The sequence below is a fragment of the Geotrypetes seraphini genome, chromosome 2, assembly GCF_902459505.1.
Source record: "Geotrypetes seraphini chromosome 2, aGeoSer1.1, whole genome shotgun sequence".
Classification (NCBI taxonomy): Eukaryota; Metazoa; Chordata; class Amphibia; order Gymnophiona; family Dermophiidae; genus Geotrypetes; species Geotrypetes seraphini.
This window is the reverse complement of record NC_047085.1, coordinates 508,707,255-508,734,309: the sequence shown is the minus strand read 5'-3', so window position 1 is coordinate 508,734,309 and position 27,055 is coordinate 508,707,255. Positions and strand designations below refer to the sequence as shown.

At 42.7% G+C, this 27,055-nt stretch overlaps 1 protein-coding gene across 2 annotated transcripts; it reads right to left on the bottom strand.

The window, feature by feature from the left end:
- Positions 1–401: 401 nt before the first annotated feature.
- Positions 402–27,055, bottom strand: LOC117354608 (oocyte zinc finger protein XlCOF6-like). Of its 2 annotated transcripts, none has more exons than XM_033932400.1 (5): positions 26,952–27,055; positions 24,736–25,033; positions 24,237–24,363; positions 6,623–6,742; positions 402–4,707 (listed from the first exon to the last, which is right to left on the bottom strand). In XM_033932400.1, exons 2-5 carry the CDS (start codon positions 24,757–24,759, stop codon positions 2,489–2,491), a joined length of 2,490 nt encoding a protein of 829 aa, XP_033788291.1. In that variant the 5' UTR covers positions 24,760–25,033; positions 26,952–27,055; the 3' UTR covers positions 402–2,488. The 2 variants fall into 2 exon arrangements, with proteins under 2 accessions (XP_033788291.1, XP_033788292.1); XM_033932401.1 differs by having other exon boundaries at positions 6,623–6,736; positions 24,736–25,155; positions 26,952–26,992.

The window sequence follows — 27,055 nt, the reverse complement described above, 5'->3', positions numbered from 1 at the left end:
ACTCTCGATGGCACATCAAAGGCAGACAAAACACAAATGATGCCATTTAACAGTGGTTCATTTCAATCCAAAAGCAGTTTCTTTAATCACTGAATTCAGTTACCAGTTTACAAGATGTGTTAAGATTTTCAATTCGCTCACTATTTGAAAAACTCACTTTTTTTTGGTATGGGGTACACATAAATTCCAAAGAATCATCAAGCCATTTTTGAAACTCAAAACCAACCCGTAATTATTATTCTCAATTCATCTAATTATTCTCCTTCAGAGTTATCTCATTCAAGGTTATTCTTCCAATTCATTACTTCTTCATCTGTCTAGAACCTCCTTCAATTTCATACCATAAAAGTGAGAATATTGAAGGAATTTTTTTTAAATTGATTAATTTAAAAAAAAAAAAAAAATTATATAGATAGTGGAAATAAAACTTATTAGCATTTTTATATAAGAAGATCAATGTAGTTAAAAAAAGTTAGTTGATTAATGAATTCAATACATTGGTAGGAAGTGATGTTATAAGGAGGCAAGAGAATAAGTCATTCTTCTCTTGAAGAAGTCCCAGGATGGGAAGATGTACTCCTAAGTCTGAGGCTTAATTCAAATTTAAATGAACTCATAGCTAAATAAATTAACTAAGTGCTATGATTTAATGAGTATATTTAGAATCGGTGTTCATTTTTGATTTTTTGTAAATGGTCTAATATTTGTTTATTTTGCTAATAGATTACCATTTGGTTCTCTGTTGTTTTGTAAGATTTTCAAATCATCATAAATTACAAAGACTAGGCGACACTCGATGAAATTGTAGGGAAATACTTTTAAAACCAATAGGAGGAAATTTTTTCACTCAGAGAATAGTTAACCTCTGGAGCGTTTTGCCTGAGGTTGTGGTAAAAGCGGATAGCATAGCTGATTTCCCAAAAAAGTTTGGACAATTCATTTCTCAGTTGGTTCATGTAATTGATCTTAATGGAGTACACAGAGCGAAGCATCTTCGTATTAGATAGAACACCTGGATGTGTGATTTCAACTTGGTTGTAGCAGTCTTATGAGGACCATATGCTTGCTATTTGTGGAATATATTCATAACAATTTATTGAGAGAAAAAAAAAGATTTGGACAAATTCCTGGAGGAAAAGTCCATAGCCTGTTATTAAGATATGAGGGAAGCCTCTGCTTGCCCTGGTTCGGTAGCTTGGAATGTTGTTACTCTTTGGATTTTGGCCAAGTACTAGGGACCTGGATTAGCCACTGTGAGAACGGGCTACTGGGCTTGATTAACCATTGGTCAGACCCAGTAAAGCTATTAATATGTTCTTATGTTTACTTATTGATACCAGCATTTTATAGATACTGTTCCATCTACTTGAAACAGCCTGTTTAAGGCCTAGAAAATGACATGGGGACACAGTCTGTGCCTGTCCCACACCCCGTGGTTAAAGGCAGGTACCCGTCCCCATGTCACTCTCTACTTCTTAGCTTTGGACACAATAGTACAAATTTCAGATTGCAAATCAGAGAAAGAAGGTTTAAGGGAGGAGACCTTAAGGCTTCAATATCAACTATAGCTGGGTGGGTTTCAATTCCTTTTCTGGAAGATTTAACCATCATTTAAATTTAGTCACAGGCACTTACACTATCTTTTCGTTGGTGCAGTTCCCAGGTGTAAATGCTATTTTATAACATGTGTCAGTGTACAGTGCTGCCTCAGTTTAAATGAAAGGAGTTTAAAAAAATGGAGGAAAAAGTCTCAGACTGGAGCCCTCCCACCACCACAATGGTGGTCCAAGGTGGTTAGACGATATCCTCACTGGCAAAAATCCTGGACCACCATTGTGGTGGTGGGAGGACTCCAGTCTGAGGCTTTTTCCTCCATTTTTTTAAACTCCTTTCATTTAAACTGACATATGATATTTTCTGTTACTGTGAAAGTGTATATTTGAACATTGTTGAATTTTCACATATCCGAGTTGATAATGCTCTTTTATAAACCACGTCTAACTTTAATCTTATACAATAGCTCATTTTTCAGCGCTGATTTTCTAGGTGCTATATATAGAATTTAGCTCTCAGCAAGTCTATATGGTTTGTCTCCCATGTGGATCCTCTGGTGACTTTTTAGCTCTGAAAGTCAAATGCAGCTTTTATTACACTCAGTACATGTATATTATTTATTTCCAGTATGGATCATTTGATGTCTTTTTAGATTTGAAAGTTGACTGAAGCTTTTATTATGCTCAGTACATGTAAATGGTTTGTTTCCCATGTGAATCACTTGATAGCATTTTAGATGTGAAAGCTGAGTGAAGCTTTTATTACACTCGGTACATGTAAATGGTTTTTCTCCTGTATAGATCTCCTGGTGAATTTTTAGCTCTGAAAGCACATTGAAGCTTTATTACACTCGGTACATGTAAATGGTTTTCCTCCTGTATAGATCTCCTGGTGAATTTTTAGCTCTGAAAGCTGAGTGTAGATTTTATTACATTCAGTACATGTAAATGGTTTGTTTCCCCGTGTGAATCATTTGATGACGTTTTAGATTTGACGGATGAGTGAAGCTTTTATTACACTCAGTACATGTATATGGTTTCTCTCCAGTATGGATCCTCTGGTGACTTTTTAAATATGAAAGCCGAGTGAAGCTTTTATTACATTCAGTACATGTAAATGGTTTGTTTCCCTTGTGAATCATTTGATGATGTTTTAGATATGAAAGCTGAGCGAAGCTTTTATTACACTCAGTACATGTAAATGGTTTATTTCCCTTGTGAATCATTTGATGACTTTTTAGATTTGAAAGCCGAGTAAAGCTTTTATTACACTCAGTACATGTAAATGGTTTATTTCCCGTGTGAATCATTTCGTGTCTTTTTAGACGTGAAAGCCTAATGAAGCTTTTATTACAATCGTTACATGTAAATGGTTTTTCTCCTGTATGGATCCATTGGTGAATTTGTAGCTCTGAAAGCCGAGTGAAGCTTTTATTACACTCAGTACATGTAAATGGTTTGTTTCCCATGTGACTCATTTGATGAAATTTTAGATTTGAAAGCTGAGTGAAGCTTTTATTACACTCAGTACATGTATATGGTTTGTCTCCAGTATGGATCCTCAGGTGACTTTTTAGATGTGAAAGCCTAATGAAGCTTTCATTACACTCGTTACATGTAAATGGCTTGTCTCTCATGTGAATCATTTGATGACTTTTTAGATATGAAAGCAGAGTAAAGCTTTTATTACACTCAGTACATGTAAATGGTTTTTCTCCTGTATGGATCTTCTTGTGAATTTTTAGCTCAAAAGGCCAAATGAAGCTTTCATTACACTCGTCACATGTAAATGGTTTTTCTCCTGTATGGATCCTCTGGTGACTTTTTAGATTTGAAAGTTGACTGAACCTTTTATTACACTCAGTACATGTAAATGGTTTGTCTCCCGTATGAATCATTTGATGCCGTTTTAGATATGAAAGCTCAATAAAGCTTTTATTACACTCAGTACATGTAAATGGTTTGTTGCCCGTGTGAATCATTTGATGACGTTTTAGAGTTAAAACCCGAGCGAAGCTTTTATTACACTCGGTACATGTATATGGTTTGTGTCCAGTATGGATCCTCTGGTGACTTTTTAGATCTGAAAGCTGAGTGAAGCTTTTATTACACTCAGTACATGTAAATGGTTTGTTGCCCGTGTGAATCATTTGATGACGTTTTAGAGTTAAAACCCGAGCGAAGCTTTTATTACACTCGGTACATGTATATGGTTTGTGTCCAGTATGGATCCTCTGGTGACTTTTTAGATGTGAAAGCCGAGTGAAGCTTTTATTACACTCAGTACATGTATATGGTTTGTCTCCAGTATGGATACTCTGGTGACTTTTTAGATCTGAAAGCCGAGTGAAGCCTTTATTACATTCAGTACATGTAAATGGTTTCTCTCCTGTGTGAATCATTTGATGACATTTTAGATTTGAAAGCTCAGTAAAGCTTTTATTACACTCAGTACATGTAAATGGTTTGTTGCCCGTGTGAATCATTTGATGACGTTTTAGAGTTAAAAGATGAGTGAAGCTTTTATTACACTCAGTACATGTAAATTGTTTGTTTCCAGTATGGATCCTCTGGTGACTTTTTAGATATGAAAGCAGAGTAAAACTTTTATTACATTCAGTACATGTAAATGGTTTGTTTCCTGTGTGAATCATTTGATGAGATTTTAGATTTGAAAGCTGAGTGAAGCTTTTAGTACACTCAGTACATGTAAATTGTTTGTTTCCAGTATGGATCCTCTGGTGAATATTTAGCTCTGAAAGCCGAGTAAAGCTTTTATTACACTCAGTGAATGTATCTGATTTTTCATTTTTATGATTGCTTTTGTACCTTTGGAGTTCTGAAAACAAGGGAAAGCTCCTCTTATATTTAATGCATGTAAATTCTTTGTGGTGTGTTTTTCCTTTTCTCTTACCATGGTGGACTTCAGAAGTCATTTTATCACTACTATTAATTTGGAAGGGTCTCCCTGTTAGGTGTCCATCCCTTGAGTCTCCTGTAGGGTCTTCATGCTCCTTTGATTCCTGCTTACAATTCTTTGTGTTAATCCTCTCAATTCCCTGGGAAATATTCTCACAGACATTTCCCAATTGTCTTTGGACTTGTTCTATTTCTACAGGATCTTCTCCTTGCTTCTTTTCTCTCTTCTGATGATCTGTTGGATATAAACAGAAGGTATTAATCATGTGCCAGAAGACAGTGGTGGTTTCTAAGAGGAGGACTGATTATCTTTATTCCATGAATTTAAGTCAGGAATTTGCCTGTCTGTCTCCCCACCTGTTTTTACAACTGTCAGTTACAGAACCAAAATAAACCTAGTTAATCAAACACATGATAAGGACATGCAGTAGAAGAACTAGACTGGGCTGAAGACCCAACCGGAACCTTCCACAGGAAACATGGAGGATGATCAGAGAGCTGTTGTTGTTCCTCAGAGACACTGGATGAACCATATAAAGGTATTTGACCCACAGGTGCTTAATTGTCAGGATGCTTGAGGTAGGAAACTTAGATAAAAGACGGCAGAAACAGCTGCAACTAGTTAGCTTAGCTGAGCTTATTTTCCAACTAAACTTTAGCAAGAATTAGATGTTTTAGCTTCCTCTCAAGCTTACTATTGAAAAAGTACTTAATCACTCTTAAACTCCATTCTGTAGAGAGAGTTTTAGCTGCCTGACCAAAGGCGTTTTGCCCAGGCAAGTTCTCTCTCCTAATACCCGTCTTGGCCCCGATTTACTAAAGTCAGCCATTGTCGCTAATCCTGACGATCGCTGCTAACCAATCCGATTCACAAAATGGCCCACCACGTGTTATCTCCCTCGATCGCCCATTTTCCAAGCCGGCCATGCAAATTAGTAAAACCCCATGCAAAATAGCCAACCGATTGATTCACTTGCATTGCTTGGCTATTTTCCATCGGGTTTTACTATCCTAAATACCTGACTGCTTTAGACCTGTCGGTAACTGTGTTAACGACATCTCCCTGTTTTGTTTTGTTTTCATTTTTTTTGCAATGGCACAGATATTTTGCGTGTATTACACATGTAAAATATCTGGCAAATAAAAAAGAAATAAAAAAAGCCTCCCGACAGCGCCCCCACCCCCAATAAAGCATCCCCTTCTTCCCCGAGCACATAAAAAATGGTAGAAGGGAGGCCCACTCCCTCCTGCCATCATCCCTCTTCCCCCGCCGAACTTAGATATGGCAGGAGGGATGCCCATTCCCTCCTACCGTCGGACCCCCTCCCACTCGTCGGCCTCCCTGTGACTTAAGTCGGTAGCAGGAGGGGCCCAATCAGACCAGCCTGCTTCTCCAGCCTGCTCTTGTGCAATGCTGGCCTAAGGAAGTCCCTGATTGGCTCAGGCGCCTCAGGAGAATATTGACCTGTTTCAATGTAGTTTTGATGAAGAGAATACCATTACGAGCAGACATTCAATTGGCTTCAAACTTTGTATCTTTGGGCACTAGAAAAGGTGTTAATGTCCTCCTGTATGAAGGCATTGTGTTGGCTCAGACCTTTACATTAAAATACACACAGCTGCCCTCACTTACACTTTGGAGAAATGATGAAATGGGAATGGCTGGATGCATAAAAGGGATTTTCCAGGGCGTAGAAGACATTTCAACAAATCAGGATGCCAGAATGGGACAAACTTCCACATAGAGCCCACAGATATTTGTTAAATTTCTGACTGAGCACAGTTGGGGGGTTGGGGAATGCGACTGTCTTCTTTCAGTTTTCTGTACTAGAAGTAGGGGTCACCGTGAAGGAACAACACAGGTGACCCTAGTTTTGTTAGTTGGTTGGTAAAGGGGAAATAGCATCACTTGTAGAATACACAGTTTGTAGCTTTTAATTTGGATTATGTTGGAGGGGTTTGTAGCATGTATGTGATTTATGGATTGAATAAATAAAACTCAAAGATATTTTCACATAAAACAGATCTTTGCCCCTTATATAAAGATCTGAGTATCTCTCGCACACTCAGATAAAGATGAGCCAGGTTTGGAACAACTCCCCCCTTCATCTTATCAGTTTCACCTCCGTCCCTCTTATTACTGCACTCACCTGAGCAACTGCTTCTCACAGGTCCTCTTTCCTCTGATCCTGGCTCTTCTCTGATGTATGGCTCTTCCCCCCGTTCAATGTGGGATATAATATCAGGAGTGACGGGAGGAGAGCCTGTTCCTGGGGAAAGAAAACTGCATTAGGTCTCCCAAAAGTATATATTTTGTTGGATTCCCTGAAATTCAAGACTTAACACAATTTCCAGCCTAAACAATTTCACCAACTTCAAAAAAAACAAAAATTCTCAAACCCTCAGTTAGTGGAACAGTTTTAGACCCTGCAAATCTCAGTAAAATCACATAAACCCTCTTTACTCATCATCTTATATATTGAGATCAGGCTTATTTCAATATGTGTGAGCTTCCTTATCTTTATATAACAAGCAGGTCTCCATCTAATCCAGAACATCTAGAATAAGATGATACAAACGCCCAGATAATGTTCAGACCAATATGAAAACAAAAACTGTGGATACAGATGTTCTGGAGATAATTTATTAAACACTGACATATAAAACCATGCGGTGTTCTTTGCTCACATGTTTAAAGACAATAGACTGTTTTCAGTCCAATTCTTTATATGTGAGGTTGCAAACCATTGGACCCCTGAGGAAGGCGAAACACGGACCGTGTAGGGTCTGGTTGGATTTTTATCACAGTATTTTTTATCATTGTACTTTTTTAATTGAATTTTCATGGTTTTATATGTCAGTGTTTAATAAATTATCTCCAGAGCATCCGTATCTACAGTTTTTGTTTTCATCAGTTGTTTGTTTTCACTGTGAATTATTGGGTCTCCCCATTTTTCTTTGTTGTTCAGACCAATATGAACACAAAGAGCGAGGAAGGGAAAATTAACTTCCTATGTCCCAGAAAACTCTTTTCAGAGATTACCTTAAACCAAACCATAAGGATTTCTTTTCAATTCTAAATCTGGGTATTTCTTGATAGTTTTGCAATCCATATCCTATCCCCAATATCATGGTGTTCATTTGTGGTGCTGAGTGAAGATCTGCTAAAGGGAAGAAAAACTCCAGGGAATATCTTACTTGCTGGCTTTATTTATATCCCATCATACCTTTTCAGTTCAAGATGGTATACAGTAGAAACATAGAAACATATAAATAGACGGCAGATAAGGGCCACGGCCCACCGAGTCTGCCCACCCCAATAACTCCTTTCTTTGTGAAGAGATCCCACGTGGCGATCCCATTTTGACTTAAAATCAGGCACGCTCCTGGCCTCGACCACCTGCAGTGGAAGATTATTCCAGTGATCAACCACCCTCTCGGTGAAGAAGTATTTCCTGGTGTCACCGTGTAGTTTTCCACCCCTGATTGTCCACGGATGCCCTCTTGTTGCCGTGGGGCCTTTGAAAAAGAAGATATCCTCCTCCACCTCTATACGGCCCGTGAGATATTTAAACGTCTCGATCATGTCCCCCCTCTCTTTGCGTTCCTCGAGTGAGTATAGCTGCAATTTTTTCAGCATTTCCTCATACGGGAGATCCTTGAGCCCCGAGACCATCCGGGTGGCCATACGCTGGACCGACTCAAGTCTCAGCACATCTTTGCGGTAATGCGGCCTCCAAAATTGTACACAGTACTCCAGATGGGGTCTCACCATGGATCTGTACAATGGCATAATGACTTCGGGCTTCCGGCTGACGAAACCCCTACGTATACAACCTATGATTTGTCTAGCCTTAGATGAAGCTTTCTCCACTTGCTTGGCAGTCTTCATGTCCTCACTGATGATCACCCCTAAGTCACGTTCTGCTACAGTCCTTTGTAGGATTTTACCATTAAAGGTGTACGTCTTGCATGGATTTTGGCTGCCCAGGTGCATGACTTTACATTTTTCAGTATTGAAACTGAGTTGCCAGGTCCTGGACCAGTGCTCCAGTAGGAGTAGGTCGTGCACCATACTGTCAGGCATTGAGTTTCCATCTGGCCCTGTGCTTTGGTCTGACATGTTCCTGCCTACTACATTGCATAGTTTGGCGTCATCGGCGAATACCGCTATTTTACCTTGAAGTCCCTCAGCCAAGTCCCTTATGAAGATGTTGAATAGGATCGGGCCCAAGACCGAGCCCTGCGGCACTCCACTGATCACCTCCGTCTTTTCGGAGGGGGTGCCGTTCACCATCACCCTCTGAACCCTACCTCCAAGCCAGTCCCTAACCCATGCTGTCAATGTGTCTCCTAATCCTATAGAGCTCATCTTGTTCAACAACCTGCGGTGTGGCACGCTATCGAATGCTTTGCTGAAATCCAAGTATACGATGTCTAGGGACTCCCCAACATCCAGCTTCCCTGTCACCCAGTCAAAGAAGCTGATTAGGTTAGATTGGCAGGACCGAAGTGATTACAAGGTGCAGGAAGATCTATACGTACAGGGTTGTAGCTTGTACATGAGTATCAGGGTTTGGGTGGAAAAAGAGGGGTACTGGGCTTGATGGAGAAGTTGGAGGGGAGATAGTCAGATTTTGAAGGAAGAGAGTTCAAACAAATTTGTTGAATAGGTGAGATTTAATTGCTTTTCTGAAAGATTGGTATGTCGAGGAATTCAGGAGGAGGTTACTTAGGGTGTTGTTCCAGATGCCTGCTTGGAAGGATAGTGTCCTTCGAGGAATGTTTTGAATTGACATCCCTTGGGATTAGGGAAAGTAAATAGTAATGGTCTGCGAAAGAGGCGGGGTTTGTCTCAGAAGGTAGGTGCCTGAGGTGCCGAATAGTGTCTTGTAACATAGCCATTCGAATTTGAAGATAATTCTAGCCTCGACTGGTAGCCAATGGAGTTTTTTGAAATATGGGGTGATGTGGTCTGATGTTTTTAGTCCGAAGATCAATTGTACCGCTGTGTTTGGATCGTTCTCAGTCTTTAAAAGTTTTTTTTGTGGGATCCAAGGTTGATTATGTTGCAGTAATCCAGTGAGCTGAGGATTAATGATTGTACTAGTAGTCTGAATGATGTGGAGTCATAGTAGGGTTTTAGCGTGCGTAGTTTCCATAGAAGGTTGAAACATTTTTTGATTAAGATATTGGTGTGGGCTTTGAGTGTTAGTTGTTGGTCAAAGGAATAACACTTCAAACGAAGATCAGACTTGTCCACACACTCATTTTCTCAGTTGTCAATTATGGATGTGAAAGCTGGATACTACAGAAACAAGACAGAAAGAAGATTGACTCCTTTGAGCTTTGATGCTGGAGAAGGATTTTATGCGTGCTACTTTCCCGATATTGACTGGGTAAATGTAACATCAGGGCATCCAAGGGAGATAAAATTCCTTGATGAAATTAAGGACTTTTTTATGGAGAAGCTGATTCAGGAACCAACAAGAGGTGAAGCAATTCTAGACCTAGTTCTTGGTGGAAAGCATGAATTGGTGCGGGAGGTAATGGTGCTGGGGCCACTTGATAACCGTGATCTTAGCAATCAGATTTGATACAATACCTGGAATAAGTTCACACAGGAAATTTAATACAACAGCATTTTATTTTAAAAAAGGAGACTATGATAACATGAACAGAATGGTAAAAAAAGAAACTTAAGAGGGGCAGCTGCAAAGGTCAAAAATACCATCCTGGAAGCCCAGAGTAGATATATTCCATGTATTTTAGAAAAAGGGAGGAAGGAAGACCAAACAGCAGCTGGTGTGGTTAATGAGATACATGAAGGAAGCTATTAGAGCTAAAAGATAACTTTTTAGAAAGTGGAAGAAGGATCCTATCCAAGGCAGCTGCTATTTCCTTGGATATTAGTTTCCCAAGATGAGAGTTCCTCTCGAGAATAAGAGAAGATTCTCATCTGCTATTTCAAATAGATTGGACACAAACAGATGTGCTACAATAAACAGATATTTGAGATATTTGCGTAAAATATAACATTCTTTTATATCCAGGGAGAGGAGAGCACCCTTTAGCACCTCCTGATCTTCTCTCCAAATAGCAGCTTTAGATTTAAACATTTATATTTCCTCTAACATCATTCTGTGGCAATTAGCATACAATGGCCCAGCCGATCACGTAGCCAATCTTTCGGGGAATAACATGGGAAAGGACGGATCACCTTGGGCCACACACCCAGGGGATAGCGCCAAAGCCTCCGATTTCTCAAAGTTGATCCACAAACCTGAGAATGCCCCAAAGTGATGTATGAGAGTTACTAATTAGGGGGACACTATGTACCACATCATCCAGAAATATGAGCATGTCATCTGCGAAAAGATTGATTTTGAACTCTTTGAACACTCCTTGCAGTGAATGTTGCTGCCAAATTTACAGCATAGCAAGGGAGTTTTAAATCTGGGAGGGAGAGGTTTAGAGGATCAATTACTGATATCTGGAACCTGTAAGTCTTGACTTAGAGATGCATTTGCTCAGTAACCCAGGCTGTTGTTAACACTGAGAGAGCATGAAGAACATTAACAGAAGGGTAGCTCTCAGGCACAAAATCGGCTTGATCCAAGTGAACCAAAGGCAGCAAGACAGTACCCAACCTGGTAGCCAAGATAGCAGCAAACATTTTGATGTCCTGATTTATCAAAGATATAGGACGATAGGAGCCCCGCTGATCCAGAGCTCTGCAAGGTTTGAGTAGAATCACAACAGTGGCATGAGTAAGCCTGTCAGGAGGTATCTTAGGGGAACAGAGGGTGTTACAGAGAGCCTGGAAGCATTCCACCACTATGGTATACAAATTCTTATAGACCATCTGGGCCAGGTGCTTTAGCAAGTTTCAGAGCTTTGAAGTAAAAAGCTGCTTACTTTACCTCACCGGGAGTCTGTCGTGAAGGGAAAAAAACCAAAAAATAAAAATAAAACACACAAGATTACATTGTATATTCTAAAGGAAATAACTTTTTATTCTAGTAATTAGTATTATAGCAGCATTTGTCAAATCAGAAATAAATCAGTTTGGACATATAAAATGGAGAGAAAAAACCCATAGAAACAGTGCCAGCATTTTTCTGTAAGTATGGTGCAGTCCCTCTAAAGAAACTCTGCCAGAGCATGGGGGTTTATATAGAAAGTATCTTTGTCTCAGACCCTTCCCCTATTGGAGAGACCAAATGCCTATCTAACCCTCTCCTAGTCCATGCCTCCATTCTTCCCTGGGGTGTCCTGGACAGGCATAGCTCTTAGAACCTTCTTCTTCTTGAAGTTTCCATTCGTCACACGGGTACATCAAAATCAGTGCCTGAGCGCATTAGCCTGGCATCACTTTATCAGCTCTTGGGTTCCCGGATGATGGAGTGTCTTTGCATTTTTCTTTCAGCACTGTTCATTGTCTTTCCAGCACTGATTGGTGTCCTTGAGAAACTTCACAGCACGAAATCCACACACTCACATGCCACACATTAGCATCTCAATGAAATTAGTATATAGGCAAAAAAAACCCAAGGAGGATACAAGATGGCGGACGCTATGTAGCTGTGCTCGGCAGGCTTAGCGTTTTTTCTTCAAATTAATACTTCAACCAGATACTGTACTTACTTGTCGGAATGCCTCATGCAAAGAGGAAGGGGAGTGTGAGAGCGGGTCATTTGCCGCTGCTCACATCGTCTCCAGCCCAGCAGTCAATTCAGCGGTTTTTGCAGCCGCTGAGCCCAGCCGACGCCCAGATGTCCCCGCGGCGGGAGAGTTCCGCGTCGGACCTGAGTGAGGGAGCACTCGGGTCTTTGGACTTGCTGACATCGTTGTCTCCACCGCATCTCTCTGCGCCTCCATGTCCAGCAGAGGCGCAGAGTGTCGAGCTTGGCCCCGAGGGAGAGGAGTTGGAGACCCCGGAGCAGGCAATGGGAGGAGCTACTTCCCTAGCTGGAACGCTGGGAGGAAGGGCTGCCGAAGGAGAAGGAACACCAACAAGCACCCCAGCAGTAACACTGGAAATACTTTTGGAGGCTATCAAGAGAATGGATGTGAAGGTGGAGAAGACTGCCTCAGATGTTGAGGTAATGGTTAAGAAAATGGATAATTTTTCTGAAAGTTTGCTAAAAGTTAAGCAAGAATGCATGGATAAAATACAAATTGAGACAGCTTCACTGAAAAACTCAATTACCACCATTGTTAAAGAACAAAATTCTACAGCCCGTAAAATAGAAATGATTGAGAACTTTAACAGAAGATTGAACTTGAGAATTCTAAATTGCCCAAGGATTTCGGCAATATCACCTATTGAGATTTTTAAAAAATTTTTGGTAGAATGTTTGAACTATCCGCAAGATCAGATTCCGCCTTTAAACAAAGTGTACTTCTTACCTACTTCAAAAAGAAATTTAGATATACCTAAGGGTGAGAATTTGGCTACTGATAAAGATCTGCAAAATCTCACGGCAATATTAGAGGAATCATCTATGGAAGTTAAAGAAAGAGGAACTTTAATTGTTAACTTTATCTTTGAACAAGATCTTAACGCAGTTATGAGGTTATTCTTTAAAAAGTCTGGATCACTTTTTTGTGGTCAACGTTTATGGTTATATCATGATGTAACTAGAATAACCCAGGAAAGAAGGAAAATGTTTTTGGGCATGAGAGAAGAGACAAAGAAGCTAGGTGCTACTTTTTTGCTAGCTTATCCATGCAAATGTGTCATTAAGTTTAAGGGCCTGAAATATGTGTATTTTACACCAGATCATCTATGTTCCTTTTTAGATCTCAAAGGTTTATCTAGTGGAGGGAATGTAGCTTAAAGGAAATGCTGGGTTCTAGCGTTTAAGTCTTTACTTTTATTTCTTTGTTGTATCATTGTAATATTACTCCTATAATATCTTTGTTTTCTTTTCCTCCTTCTAATTGAGGTCTAAGGAAGAGTTAAGTTTCATACATATTTATTTTAAAGACTGCAATGTTTAATGATGTTTTTCTTTTGGAACATGATTCTGTATTTCTAAATCAAGTAGTTATACTTGTAAAGTATGTTAAATTCAATAAAAATAAAGTTAAAAAAAAAAGAAATTAGTATATAGGCTTGTAACTAAAGAATAATTATAGAAGAATATGTGCTATAACAGCCTAAAGAGAGGGTTTCACTATAACCCTCCCCACGAAATCTTCTATGCCACAACTGCTCAATAACCAGAACCTTCAGGCCCTCAGAGGTGCCACCAGATGCTCAATAATATCTCATAGCAACTGGCTTTACGCCCCCTATCGTCATCGGGTCATTAATTTTTTAGAGATATTTTTTTGTGCAATGCTATAGTTTGCTCGTGTGTTCATTCAATAAATAGTTAATAAAATTTGTTACACTTACTTTGGGTGGTTCAGCCAAGAGGGACAGAGTACTGCCAACATGTTTCACCCTATCCGGGTTTCCTCAGGGCACAATCCCTCAAAACTGTGTAACTCTATACGACGTGGCCACCCGAATGATCAATCATTCTGTCCCTCTTGGCTGAACTGCCCAAGATAAGTGTAACAAATTTTATTAACTATTTATTGAATGAACACACAATGATCAATCATTCGGGTGGCCACGTCGTATAGAGTTACACAGTTTTGAGGGATTGTGCCCTGAGGAAACCCGGATAGGGTGAAACATGTTGGCAGTACTCTGTCCCTCTTGGCTGAACCACCCAAAATAAGTGTAACAAATTTTATTAACTATTTATTGAATGAACACACGAGCAAACTATAGCATTGCACAAAAAAATATCTCTAAAAAATTAATGACCCGATGACGATAGGGGGCGTAAAGCCAGTTGCTATGAGATATTATTGAGCATCTGGTGGCACCTCTGAGGGCCTGAAGGTTCTGGTTATTGAGCAGTTGTGGCATAGAAGATTTCGTGGGAGGGTTATAGTGAAACCCTCTCTTTAGGTTGTTATAACACATTAGCATCTCAGCATCTGAACTGAAACCAGTTTATATAAGCCCGTGACTTTAGCAACTTCAGCAAAATGCAGGAATAGGTCTCACAACTTGTCAAAGTCTCCCATAGGCTCCTGTCATCTATCTCAGCTTTAATTGCCCTTTGGATTTCTAGCCCTTGCATAGGAGCATTCAGCAGATCCCTCTGTTCCCGACTCACAGTGGAGAGTTAAAGCCCTTGAAAAAAAGATTGCATATCTACATCACAATGTCCTTTATTGGTAAAAATTAACAAAATTCTGTTGAACATCCTCCAGTGTGGACACCATCGACCCATTGGGCGCCTTTTTACTTGTAATAGAAACATGATGGCACATAAAGGCCAAATGGCCCATCTAATCTACCCATCCGCAATAACCATTATCTCTTTCTCTCTCTGAGAGATCCCATGTGCCTATCCCAGGCACTCTTGAATTCAGACACAGTCTCTGTTTCCACTACCTCTTCCACTGTTCCACGCATCTACCACCCTTTCTGTAAAAAGTATTTCCTCAGATTACTCTGGAGTTTATCACCTCTTAAATTCATCCTATGCCCACTCATTGCAGAGTTCCTTTCAAATGAAAAAGACTCATGCACATTTATATTAAGTAGATATTTAAACGTCTCTCTCATATCTCCCCTCTCCCGCCTTTCCTCCAAAGTATACAGATTGAGATCTTTCCCCATACGCCTTATTATGAAGAACACACACCATTTTAGTAGCCTTCCTCTGGACTAACTCCATCCTTTTTATATCTTTTTGAAGGTGCGGCCTCCAGAAATTTTTTTAGATATGGACATCTGTCAAGTTGAAAATACCTTTGTTACAAAGGTTTATACAAAAAATACCGTTAAGGGTGTAGGTTTCAAAATGGCAGCAGCTTACCCTCGGCATCTCTGAATTCGACCTGCAGGAGCGGAACTTCATTGATTTGTGCCTTACTCATGGCGAGTATGCCACTTTCAAAGAGAAAGGGAGTAGTCCGAGCCGATCCCCCTGCGGCACGAACTTCAACTCCCTCACAATGCTCCATGCTGGAGTTTGTCGGGGCAGGTTCCCCTTTCATCGTAGCAGAGTCTGGCAGTTCCCCGGCTGGAAGAGAGGCTGGGGCTTTGGACTGGAGGTTTCTCTCTCCCCTCCGATGTCAGTTCCACCGCCGATCCCAGCGCCTAACCTGGATGTGACTCCCAATTTAATCTCGAGGGAGACCCCGGTAGCAGGGGCTGCAGCCACGAGGAAAAAGCTGGAGGCAAACCATGGCGATTTCTCCCCAATTAAGAAAACCAGAGGCTCTCATGAAGATCAACACAACAGTTTCCAGCTCTTCTAAAGAAATTGCAGCGCTCGTGAGTAAATACCTTGGGAGAGAAACTACAAGGTACTACAGACCAATTCAATATGGAAGTATCTCAGGTTAAGGCTAAAGTTTCTGATTTACAGACTATCTTCAGAACTTGTAAAAGATAAACTTTACGTGGGCATGACTACGAGAGATCTGAAGACCAGAATGTGTGAACATAAGTCAAACCTGAAGCGGAATCGTAGCTCAGAGGTTATAGTTGAACATTGAGCATTATTTCAACATAAATTTCAGGATCTCTGATGTCTTGCTATTGACCAGGAACCCAAATCTTTAAGCGGAGGGGACAAGGTAAAAAGACTTAAACAGAAATAATTAAGGTGGATTTACCTTCTGAAAAGCATGCATCCACATAGATTAAATACAGTGATGGACTAGTCAGTTTTTGTTTAGTTTGTTTCATCGACATAATGGTTCTGCTGCCAGGCTAGTGAGGGAGTTTTTAAACCAATGAGACACGATCACGTCATTCACTTTACTGCGTTCATGCTTTTATAAACCTGACCCATTTTTACAACTGCACTTTTGTGTCATAGCGTATGATGTGTTAACGCTAAAAGTAAGTACAGCTTTTTTGCTTCAACTGTTAGAATTATGGCAATGACTGCCTTACATTTTTCTTTATTTTCAGTTGTAGCCCAATTTGTAAACCCTGAGGAAGCCGCTTGTTAGCGGCAAAATGGGTCCCTGTCGGACAGATACTGATTGGGGCTATAGCAGCAGATTCTATGCAGCTGTTTGACGCAAGTTGAAGCAAAAGATAAGTGCTCACCTTTATTGAGAGATGGCTCAACATGCCCCGTAAACGTCACCTATTGCTAAAAGAATTAAAGATATTAGTTTTGTTCAAGAAACTCACTTTATGAACCAGGGGAAAAGTTGATACAATATAGAGAATATCCAGGACGGGTCTGGGCCTCTAATAGGAAAGAGAGGAAGAAGGCAGGGGTGGGTATTTTGTTCGCTAAACATCTTAAAATAGTGCCTGAACAAGAATGGAGGGATGAGGGGGGGGGGCTTTGGGTTATTTGGTTGGGTCAGATAAATGGGGAAGTGGTTACTTTGGTGAATCTGTATGCCCCGAATTCTAAGCAGGGTTCCTTTTTTGATGAGGTATTGGCCAAGGTACTGCTGGTTAAGAAGGGTTCGGTGCTTGTGGGAGGGGACTTTAATCTGGGGGTTGGGGGGACCGGCTTAAGTCGGATAGGAAGTATCTTAAGCACTTTGTAGAAGTACTAAATGTTGTAGATCAGGGGTGCCCACATTTTTTGGGCTTGCGAGCTACTTTTAAAATGACCAAGTCAAAATGATCTAACAACAATAAAATAAAAAAAAAAACACAAAGCACACTGTACGCATAGAAAATGTTAATTATTATTCCTATTCCGGGGTTTTTTCAAAGAGGTCAAAGCAGATGACTCTATGCACTGTCACCTCAGTAACAACCATACAAAAATACCCCCCTCCCTTTTTACTAAACCATGATAGCAGTTTTTAGCGCAGGGAGCTGCGCTGAATGCCCAGCGCTGCTCTCGACACTCATAGGCTCCCTGCGCTAAAAACCGCTATTGCGGTTTAGTAAAAGGGGACCATATTGTAAAATATAGACAGCAGATATAAATTCAGATACATTTTGATCACTAAATTGAAAATAAAATAATTTTTCCTAACCTGTCTGGTTGCACTTTCTTCTTCTGACTGTGCATCCAATCTTTCTTCCCTTCTTTCAGCCTGTATGCTTCCTCTCCTCCAGACCTCATTCCCTCCTCCAACTTTTTCTTCCTCTCTCCCTGCCCTTTCTTTCTTTCTGCCTCCCTTTCTTTTTTCTGTTTCTCTTCTTTCCTTCTGTCTCCCTACCTGCCCTCTTTCTTTCTCCCTGCCCTCCCCCAAGCCACAGCCATCAGGGAACAGGCCCCCAAGCCGCCGCCATCGGATAACAGGCCCCAAAGCCGCCGCCGCCGCCACCCCAAGCTCTCTCTGCTTCCCTGCGTCGGGCCGACCAGCATTCCTCTCCCCAACATCAATTCTGCCATCAGAGAGGAAGTTCCGCCCCAGCCAGGCAGCGATTGGCTGGCCAGAACTTCTTCGACTGCAGAATTGACGTCGGGGAGAGGAAGGCTGATCGGCCCGATAGATCGCAAAGGCAAAGGGAGTCCTGGGCGATCGACTCACTTTGCCTTGGCGATCTACCGGTCAATCGCGATCAACCTATTGGGCACCCCTGGATGGAGATCCCAGCACTGGATGGGTAAAGATTATTCATATTACTCACCTGTTCATGGGGTTTATATCAGAATTAGATATGTTGTACTTGGATAAGGGGTGGGGGTTAGATTAATGGGGTCCCACATTGAGGACATTGGGTGGTTGGATCATGCTCCCATTTGGATGGATGTAAGATGGGGAGCATCGACAGTAGGGGATCGATACTGGAGATGGAATGATAGCTTATTAAGGGATCCAATGCTGGTCCGTAAGGTGGAGCAGGTTATTTTGGATTTTTTGGAGCATAATAATGTTAGTCACTACTCTCCGATAACGATATGGGAAAGTCTGAAGGCCTACTGTGGGGGGAGCTTATATCCATGGCCGCTCATAAAAAGAAGCTTAAATTGCAGAAGGAACAGAGTCTGAGAGAGACTCTATGTCGGCTAGTTGATCAACATAAGCGGGTTCATAGTCAGATGCGCGCAAAACATAAGCGCATGGACAAATGGGAGCAGACAAATGAGCGCAAAGACAAGTGAGCAAAAGATAAGTGAGCGAAAGATAAGTGCACCAAGACATAAGCGCATGGACAAATAAATGGGCGCAGACAAATGAGCGTGAAGACAAGTGAGCGCAAGATAAGTGAGCCAAGACAAGTGAGTGGCATTGTTGGGTGCATGTACATGTGCCGTTATCTCGACAGAAGATCCATCCATGTGCCTTTTTCTTCTGCCTACACAGTCACGACGCACACACCTCCAGGATGTGGAACCGTCTGCCATAACTCGGTCACGACGATAACGATGTCCTTCATGAACCCAGTGCTCTTTCCCACGCTGTGAAATTATTACTTTCATCTCTATGGCAGTTCACTCCTGAAACCAGACAATTTATTATTATTATATTACTAGTGTTTAAGCCCGTTACATTAACGGGTGCTAGAGTAGATGTCTGTCTGTCTGGGGTTTTTTTCTTTGTCTCTCTCTCCTTGGACGCTGCCTGGCTCTCTGTCATTTTTTCTGCCTGTGTCTCTCCCTATGTCCTTAGTGCCCTCAGTGCCTCTTTCCTATGTCCTTAATGTCCTCAGTGCCCCTTTCTATCTTGAGCGTCTTCATTTATGTTTTTTTGAATCTATTAACAGAGCGGGGAAATTGTTGGCTCATCGTCTACGTCTGCAGCAGATGCAATCTAATATTATGGCTATTAAGGATGGCTCGGGCCAGATGTTGACAGCTGAAGGAGCAATCCACGCACGATTTTGTGAATTCTATCAGCGACTTTATACGCCAGAGAGTCAGGGGACGGAGGAAGAGATTGGAACTTATCTTCGGGACTTGGGCTTGGCATCCCTCACGGACTCTGGGTTGGATGAGGATATTACCTTAGAGGAGGTGCATAATGTGATTCAACAGCTGAAACCGGGGAAATCCCCAGGATTAGATGGGTTCACAGGGTTGTTTGATAAGAAGATGTCTACCTTGGTGGCATCATTGTTGGTGCGGTTATATAATGATATGAGAGAGGGAGCCCAATTGCCTTTCTTTATGCAGTTGGTGGGGATCACGATTTTACCAAAGCCAGGGAAGGATGCCACTCAGTGTGGGAGGTACAGGCCTATCTCACTGTTGGGTATTGATACCAAAATTATTGCTCGAGTGTTAGCTGATAGTTTGTCGCTTCATATGCCGGCACTTATTCACCCAGACTGGATGGGGTTCATAGGGGGACGGCAGGCGGCGGATGGGATCCGTAAAATTTTGAACTTGGTCTGGCAGGCCCGACGTAGTGGAGACTCCTGGGTAGCAGTGGATGCCGAAAAGGTTTTTGACCACGTGGATTGACGATTTATGGAGACGGTTCTCCGACATGTAGGCCTGGGGGCTCGCTATGTGTCTTGGATTCTATCTCTGTATAACGGACCCATGGCGTGCGTGAAAATTAACGGGGTCTATTCCTCCCCTTTTGAGCTATGGTGGGGGATGAAGCAAGGCTGACCGATATTGTCCTTGCTTTTTGCATTGGTGATCGAGCCTCTCGTGCAAAAGATCCGACAGACAGCTCAGGTGCGGGGCATAAAGGTTTAGCGGTGCGAGCATAAATTGTCCTTATTCGCTGACGATATTTTAGCAATTGTGGAGGGTTCGGAGAAGTCGCTTAGGACCCTCCAGAACCTTATGACAGACTATGGGGCTTTATCGAGCTTTAAGGCCAATATGACTAAAATGGAGATACTTAATATATCGGTCCCGGAATCAGATATACCGCATATTAAACGGGTGGTGCCTTTTCGGTGGGTTAAGGGCCCTATAAGATATTTGGGTATCCAGCTGGGGGTGGATTGGATGTTCTTATTTCAACTTAACTATATTCCCTTGGTGGCATCCCTGGCTAGGGATATGGAATGGTGAGACAAATTATATGTGTCTTGCATGGGGCGAATGGAGGTAGCCCGAATGTTGATACTACCTAAGTTTTTATATTTTTTTCAAGTTTTACCTATAGAAATCCTTCAAAAGTATTTTCTCCGGTGGCAGCGTAGCCTATTATGGTCCCCGGGTGGCTCAATGGGCCATGTTTAAGTTTAAGGCAGAAGGGGGTCTGGGAATCCCCCTTCTGGAACATTATTATCGAGTGGCTCAGCTAAGGGCAGGAGTGGAGTAGCACGCGCCCTCTTTGAAGTTGTGGGTGCAGGTTGAGCAGGAAGTGTTGGGTAGTTCATGGAGGCACGGACCCTTGGGTCGCTAATGTGTGTGGGGGGGGCTTGGGGGCGCAGGAGTTGGGGATCATTTCTAATCCGTTCACTAAATGGACGATGCGGGTTTGGAAGGGAGAAGCTCGCAAATTACTCGGTAAAAGCAAGGGGTTGTATCATCTGCCATTGTGCCATGCATCTGATTTCTTGCCAGGTAGAGAGATGGGGGGATCTTTGTGCAGTGGGCAAGGAAAGGGTTGCAGTACTTTGGCCAATTTCTTGAGGGGAAGTCCATCCGTGCTTTTCCAGAGCTCCAAGCACTTTATAAGTTAGACTCTAAGGACCTTTTCCCATATCTTCAAGTGAAAAGTTATTTACAGACGCGGTTTATAGCTGCTCTGACTTGAGCAGATGTTGGTGTCACCAGTGCGCTGAGGTTGCATTTCGCTGTTGTATAAATGGGTGCATCAGGACAGGGCCTGGAAGCCTTCATACCTAGTGGCTTGGGAAGGGGACTTGGGGCAGGTGTTTGATGAGGTTCTATGGGAAAATATCTCGTTTAGGATACACCATATAGCGGTGGCTCCTGTGTTGGTGGAAAATGCTCTTAAAATGCTGGTCCGCTGGTACATGACCCCAATTATCCTGAGTAAGATGTCTGCTCAAGGTTCAGATTTCTGCTGGAGGGGATGTGGACAGCGGGGAACATTTTTTCACATGTGGTGGAGCTGCCCTTCAATTCAAGACTTCTGGAGGCAGGTGTTTAAGTATGTGGGGACACTCCTTCATGTGCCCCTCGAAGAACAGGCAGAGGTGGCCTTATTGGGGCTTCCCACAGGTGGGGAAGATGATACCCAGGATAGACTGGTACGGTTGGCTTTCACAGCGGCATGGCTGACTGTGGCTCGCCACTGGCGAAGCATTGTTACACCTACTTTGACCCTAATGAGAGAGAGATTGGGGTGGGTATGTAAGAGATACAGGCTTTCTCACGATAAGGAGCCTCAACATTCCTCCTTATCTTCTATTTTAGATTACCTTTTGCACATCCACCTCTGGCCTCAAGTCTACATTTATCCGAGTCCATCTCAGTGCAATTGCTGCTTTCCATCACATAAGAACATAAGAAATGCCTCTGCTGGGTCAGACCCGAAGTCCATCGTGCCCAGCAGTCCGCTCACGCGGCGGCCCAACAGGTCCAGGACCTGTGCAGTAATCTTCTATCTATACCCCTCTATCCCCATTTCCAGTAGGAATTTGTCCTATCCTTTCTTGAACCCCAGTACCGTACTCTGCCTTATAACGTCCTCTGGAAGCGCATTCCAGGTGTCCACCACACGTTGGGTAAAGAAGAACTTCCTAGCATTTGTTTTGAATCTGTCCCCTTTCAACTTTTCCGAATGCCCTCTTGTTCACCTATTGACAGGAAACCCCTCTCTGCTCATACGGTGGTTTCCAGATTCATGAAAGGACTTTTCAATGTGAAACCTCCTCTCAAACCACCCCCAGTGGTTTGGGACCTCAATGTTGTTCTTACTCAATTGATGAAGCCTCCCTTTGAACCAATGTCTACGGCTCATCTGAAGTATCTCACTTGGAAAGTGGTGTTTCTCATTGCCCTCACTTCTGCTCGAAGAGTCAATGAACTGCAAGCTTTAGTTGCTGACCCACCTTTCACTGTGTTCCATCATAAGGTGATTCTCCGTACTCATCCTAAATTCCTCCCTATAGTGGTTTCGGAATTTCATCTCAACCAATCCATTATTCTTCCAGTGTTCTTTCCAAAGCCTCATTCTCATTCTGGAGAATCAGCTCTTCACATTCTGGACTGTAAACGTGCTTTGACCTTCTATTTGGAACGCACCAAACCACACAGAACTGTTCCTCAATTTTTTGTCTCCTTCGATCCAAACAAGTTGGGACATCCAATCTCTAAGCATACCATCTCCAACTGGATGGTTGCTTGTATCTCCTTCTGCTATGCCCAGGCTGGATTACAACTACAGAGTAGAGTTACAGCCCATAAAGTCAGAGCAATGGCAGCTTCAGTAGCTTTCCTCAGATCTACACCTATTGAGGAAATTTGCAAAGCTGCTACTTGGTCCTCGGTTCATACTTTCACTTCTCACTATTGTCTGGATGTTTTCTCCAGACGAGATGGCCATTTTGGCCAGAGAGTATTACAAAATTTATTCTCCTAATTTGCCAACGCTCCCACCATCCCATTCTGGTTAGCTTGGAGGTCACCCATATGTGAGAATAGAAGGGACAGCTGCCTGCTGTCCCTGGATAATACCTGTTACGGTAAGTAACTGTGCTTTCTGTTCGCCCTTTTTGCCGCGCATTGCGCGGACGGCTTCATCAACTTGTTGACCAGTACTCCCAAGTCTCTTTCCTGGGGGGCTTCTCTGAGTACTGCACCAGACATCCTGTATTCGTGTACAAGAATTTTGTTACCGACATGCATCACCTTACACTTATCCACGTTAAACGTCATTTGCCATGTCACAGCCCATTTCTCGAGCATGTTTATGTCCTGTTGCAGGTCTTCGCAATCCTCCTGTGTATATTATGTATGTCAACCTGTAACCCGTTCCAAGCTCTTATCAGCAAATGGGATGGAAAATTAATCAAATAAATACATTGGCTGCCTATAACCCCAAGAATCAAGTTTAAATAATGAATCACTGTCTTTAAGATTCAGAGAGTCAAAACAGAAAAGGAAATAAAAGATTACCATAACATTATCTGTAAATATGGATAAAGCTGGGATTGAACGTATGTCCATTATTTATGTAGTTTAAGCACTGATCGATAAGTGCCAATTTATGAAGGGAGACTGTCAATTGCTGTCTATTTTTTCACTGATGTGATCGACTGAGTGTGCTGGTGCTTCTACATAACATTATTTTTGAGCATTAATATACATTTTTTATCTATGTGATTTTTTTATCTATCTACATATGGTTTCAAGTTTATTAAAAATTTGTTGTACACGCAATGTCAAATACTTCAATGCAGATGACAGTTTAAAATTAGGAGACAAACAATAAAACAACTTTATACAAATAAACATACAGTGTTTACCATATTTACCAGTACAAAAGGAAAGGAGGGTGAACTACAATCTTTAAAGAAAATAGAGATAAATTTAGATAAGCCTAGAGGAGAAGGTAAAGGAGATTGTGACCTATACATAAAATGATTAAAATTAGGTATTAGAGCATATGCATTAATGATAGATGAATTATGCTAACTATGTCTCAAATGCATCCTTATACAAGTAGATCTCCTAGTACCTAGTACTTTTAAAGAGGGAATAGTGAGCAGATGCTGTTCTGTTGATCTAAGTGTCCTAACTGGAGAATATGGTATTAGAAGATGATCCAGAAATACTGCTGCGTTAATTTGTTGGATTTTAAAGGTTATCAGTGCGGTTTTTGGCTTTATAATGATGTCTTAATACTGATAAAAATAAGAGTAACATCATCCCTTACCCAGTGAGATCAGGGTCTCATAATTCTCCTTCATCACCTCCCTGTAGAGCTCCTTTTGCTCTTCTTTTAAATACTCCCACTCCTCCTGGGAGAAAGAGACAGCGACGTCCTCAAACTTTACAGGCATCTGAAATACAAAGCGGAAACACACTCAGAATCTTCAGCATTGCATAGACCACCAGATCTCCCAGTGCTGGTGCCCATTGGGGTAGGGAAAAGTTTGCAGAAGACACAGTCCCACAATGGGGTTATAGTTCACATCACCCAGTACTGGGGCTCAGCAGAGCAGAGGAACATATTTTTGTGAGTATATAATTCAGTGTCACATAACACAGGCTCAGAGTAGGGTCATATTTATTTGAAGAGAGATTTGTGTCCCAGAAAAGGAGCAGAGCAACTAGACAAGAGGCCCAAAGTGCCAGTGTCCAGCCCCAGGACTGCTTAGGATCCCAGATGAGAAAAGTGCAGCAGGGGCAGGATGTTAGGGCCAGTTTCCTACCTGCGCAGAAGCTCTTGCAGGCATTTGCCTGACCTGGAGGCTCTTTTTCTGGCCTCTTGCAGCGCTGGAGGGAGGGAGAGACGGAGATATGGAGCTGGAGATTTCCGGTTTATCTGCAAACAAGAGAAACAAAGGAAGCAGGAAACAAGAGATCTCCGGATTGGCGCAGACCGATGACGTCACAACGGAGAGGCGAATCTTCTCACTGACTGACGCATGGTCTCCAATCCCTTTCTGTGCTCATTGGTCAGAATGGTTCCTGGGCGGGGAGAATCAAAGAAGGGTCCGCCCTCTAGCCCTGATTGGGGGAGAGGAGAAAAGAAGGCGTCACTCTCAGCTCCTTCTGCTAATCATAGCCAGGGTTGGACATGTTGCTGTGCAGATGGGCGGGAAAATGGCTGCAGGGTCCGCCCTCTAGCCCTGATTGGGTGAAAGGAGAAAAGAAGGCGTCACTCTCAGCTCCTTCTGCTCCAGCAGAACCAACCCCGGAAGCATTTTCAGCCCACTGTGGAGAGAAAGAGTCTACCAGCCTGTCAGCTCTGACTAAAAGCAGGAGAAAGAGACTCTTCTGGGAATTTAGACCACAGTGATGATGAAAAGAGTGACATTAATCTCTCTTTTTTTTAATTCTGAATATTCCCTTAAAGTGCTCATTCCTTTATATATAATTATTTCTTCAGTTGCATCTTGTCAGCCTGGGTTGTGACCTAAAGCTGCATTAAGCAGAATCTCTCCTCATCCACTCAAGGGTAGAAAGGAAGAAAGCCTTGGAGCCTTAGTTTGCTCTCTCTCTCCAAACACAGTTCCTTCTCACACTGGCACTTGGAACATAAATCTCTCCTTTCTGTGAGGTCTCCTATTTCTTGGCTGGCACTCAGACAGTAACAGCTCCCCCACATCAATCATGCCATTTAAGGGAAACCTTACTCTATTAATCATTTGATGCCATCATTAGATGGACTTGCCAGGGTTTCCTGCCCATTTGCCATTTTTTTTCTCCATGCTAACCATCCATCTTCCATCTCTGTCCTCTCCTTCCCTCCCCTGGAGGTATGGCATCTTTCCTTTTTCTCGTCTCCATTCCCAGATCCACCTTTTCTCAACTACCCTGTCATCCTTCATCTCTTACTCCACCCCCACCACCCCTGAGTCCACCATCTCTCCCTTTCTCTTCCCAACTACCCTCCTATCTAGTTCTCTATCCCCACCCCCCCCCATCATTTATGTCCAACTTCTCTCTCTGTTCCTTCCCTCCCTAAATCCCATTGTCCACTATCTCCCTCCTCCTGTTTTTAGACCCTTTATTTCTTCCCCCCCAAAGTTTGGCATATGCATGTTTCTTTGAACCCCCCCCCCCCTTCTACACCAGGACCCCCTCCCTGAAGGCCTGCACCGTCCCCCTGAAAACCTGCAGCTCACCCCTGAAGTCCTGCCTATCCCCCCTGAAGGCCTACACCCCACCCGAAGGCCTGCACCCCCCCCCCCCCCGAAGGCCTGCGTGCTCCCACCTGATCTCCCACACATCCATTTACCTAATTCCAGCAGCAGAGCAGCTTGCAGAGAGCATCGCTGGTGCTAACCTCCGGGGCTGTCTTCCCCTTTGCCGCAGTCCCGCTCCCACCTCTGACATCAGAGGCAGGATTACAGCAGAGGAAACAACAGCTCCAGAGGCCAATGGGAACCTTCAAGAATCACTAAAGTACTGGCGATCCTCTCTGCAGGCTGCTCTACTGCTGGAATTAGGTAAATGGATGCGCTGGAGGCCAGGGGGAAGCCGTACACCAGCACTTACCAAATGACCCTTCCCCTCTAAAGCAGGAGCGGCAGTAGCCGGCCAGCAAGAGGCAGCGCTGCTGCTCCTATTTTAGGGGGCGAGGGTCAGTCACTGAATCGGGAGGCTGAATTTTTTTGGTTTTAAATCGATTCATATGAAGTGAATCGGTGAATTGATTCGAATCGTGAGTCAGGCACCACTACCTACCAGAAAATTTTGCTGCAGCCCCACAGACACTCCCCCAGCAGTAGGTGGGATGCCCAATCCCTCCCACCGCCAACCAACCCCCCTATACCCCTCAGCAGCAGGAGGAATGCCCACTCTCTCCCACTGCCAACCAAGCCCCCGACACCCTCCTGCAGCGGGAGGGATGCCTACTTCCTTCGACTGTCATGCCCCCAACAACCCTCTCAGACCTCAAACAAACCCCTGCTCTCCTTACCTTGTTTATAAAGGCCGGCCGAAGGGATGCCTACTCCCTCCAGCCAGCACACCTGCCTCTTCAAAATGGCAGGCATTCCCCTCCTTGGTGCATACTGAGATGTA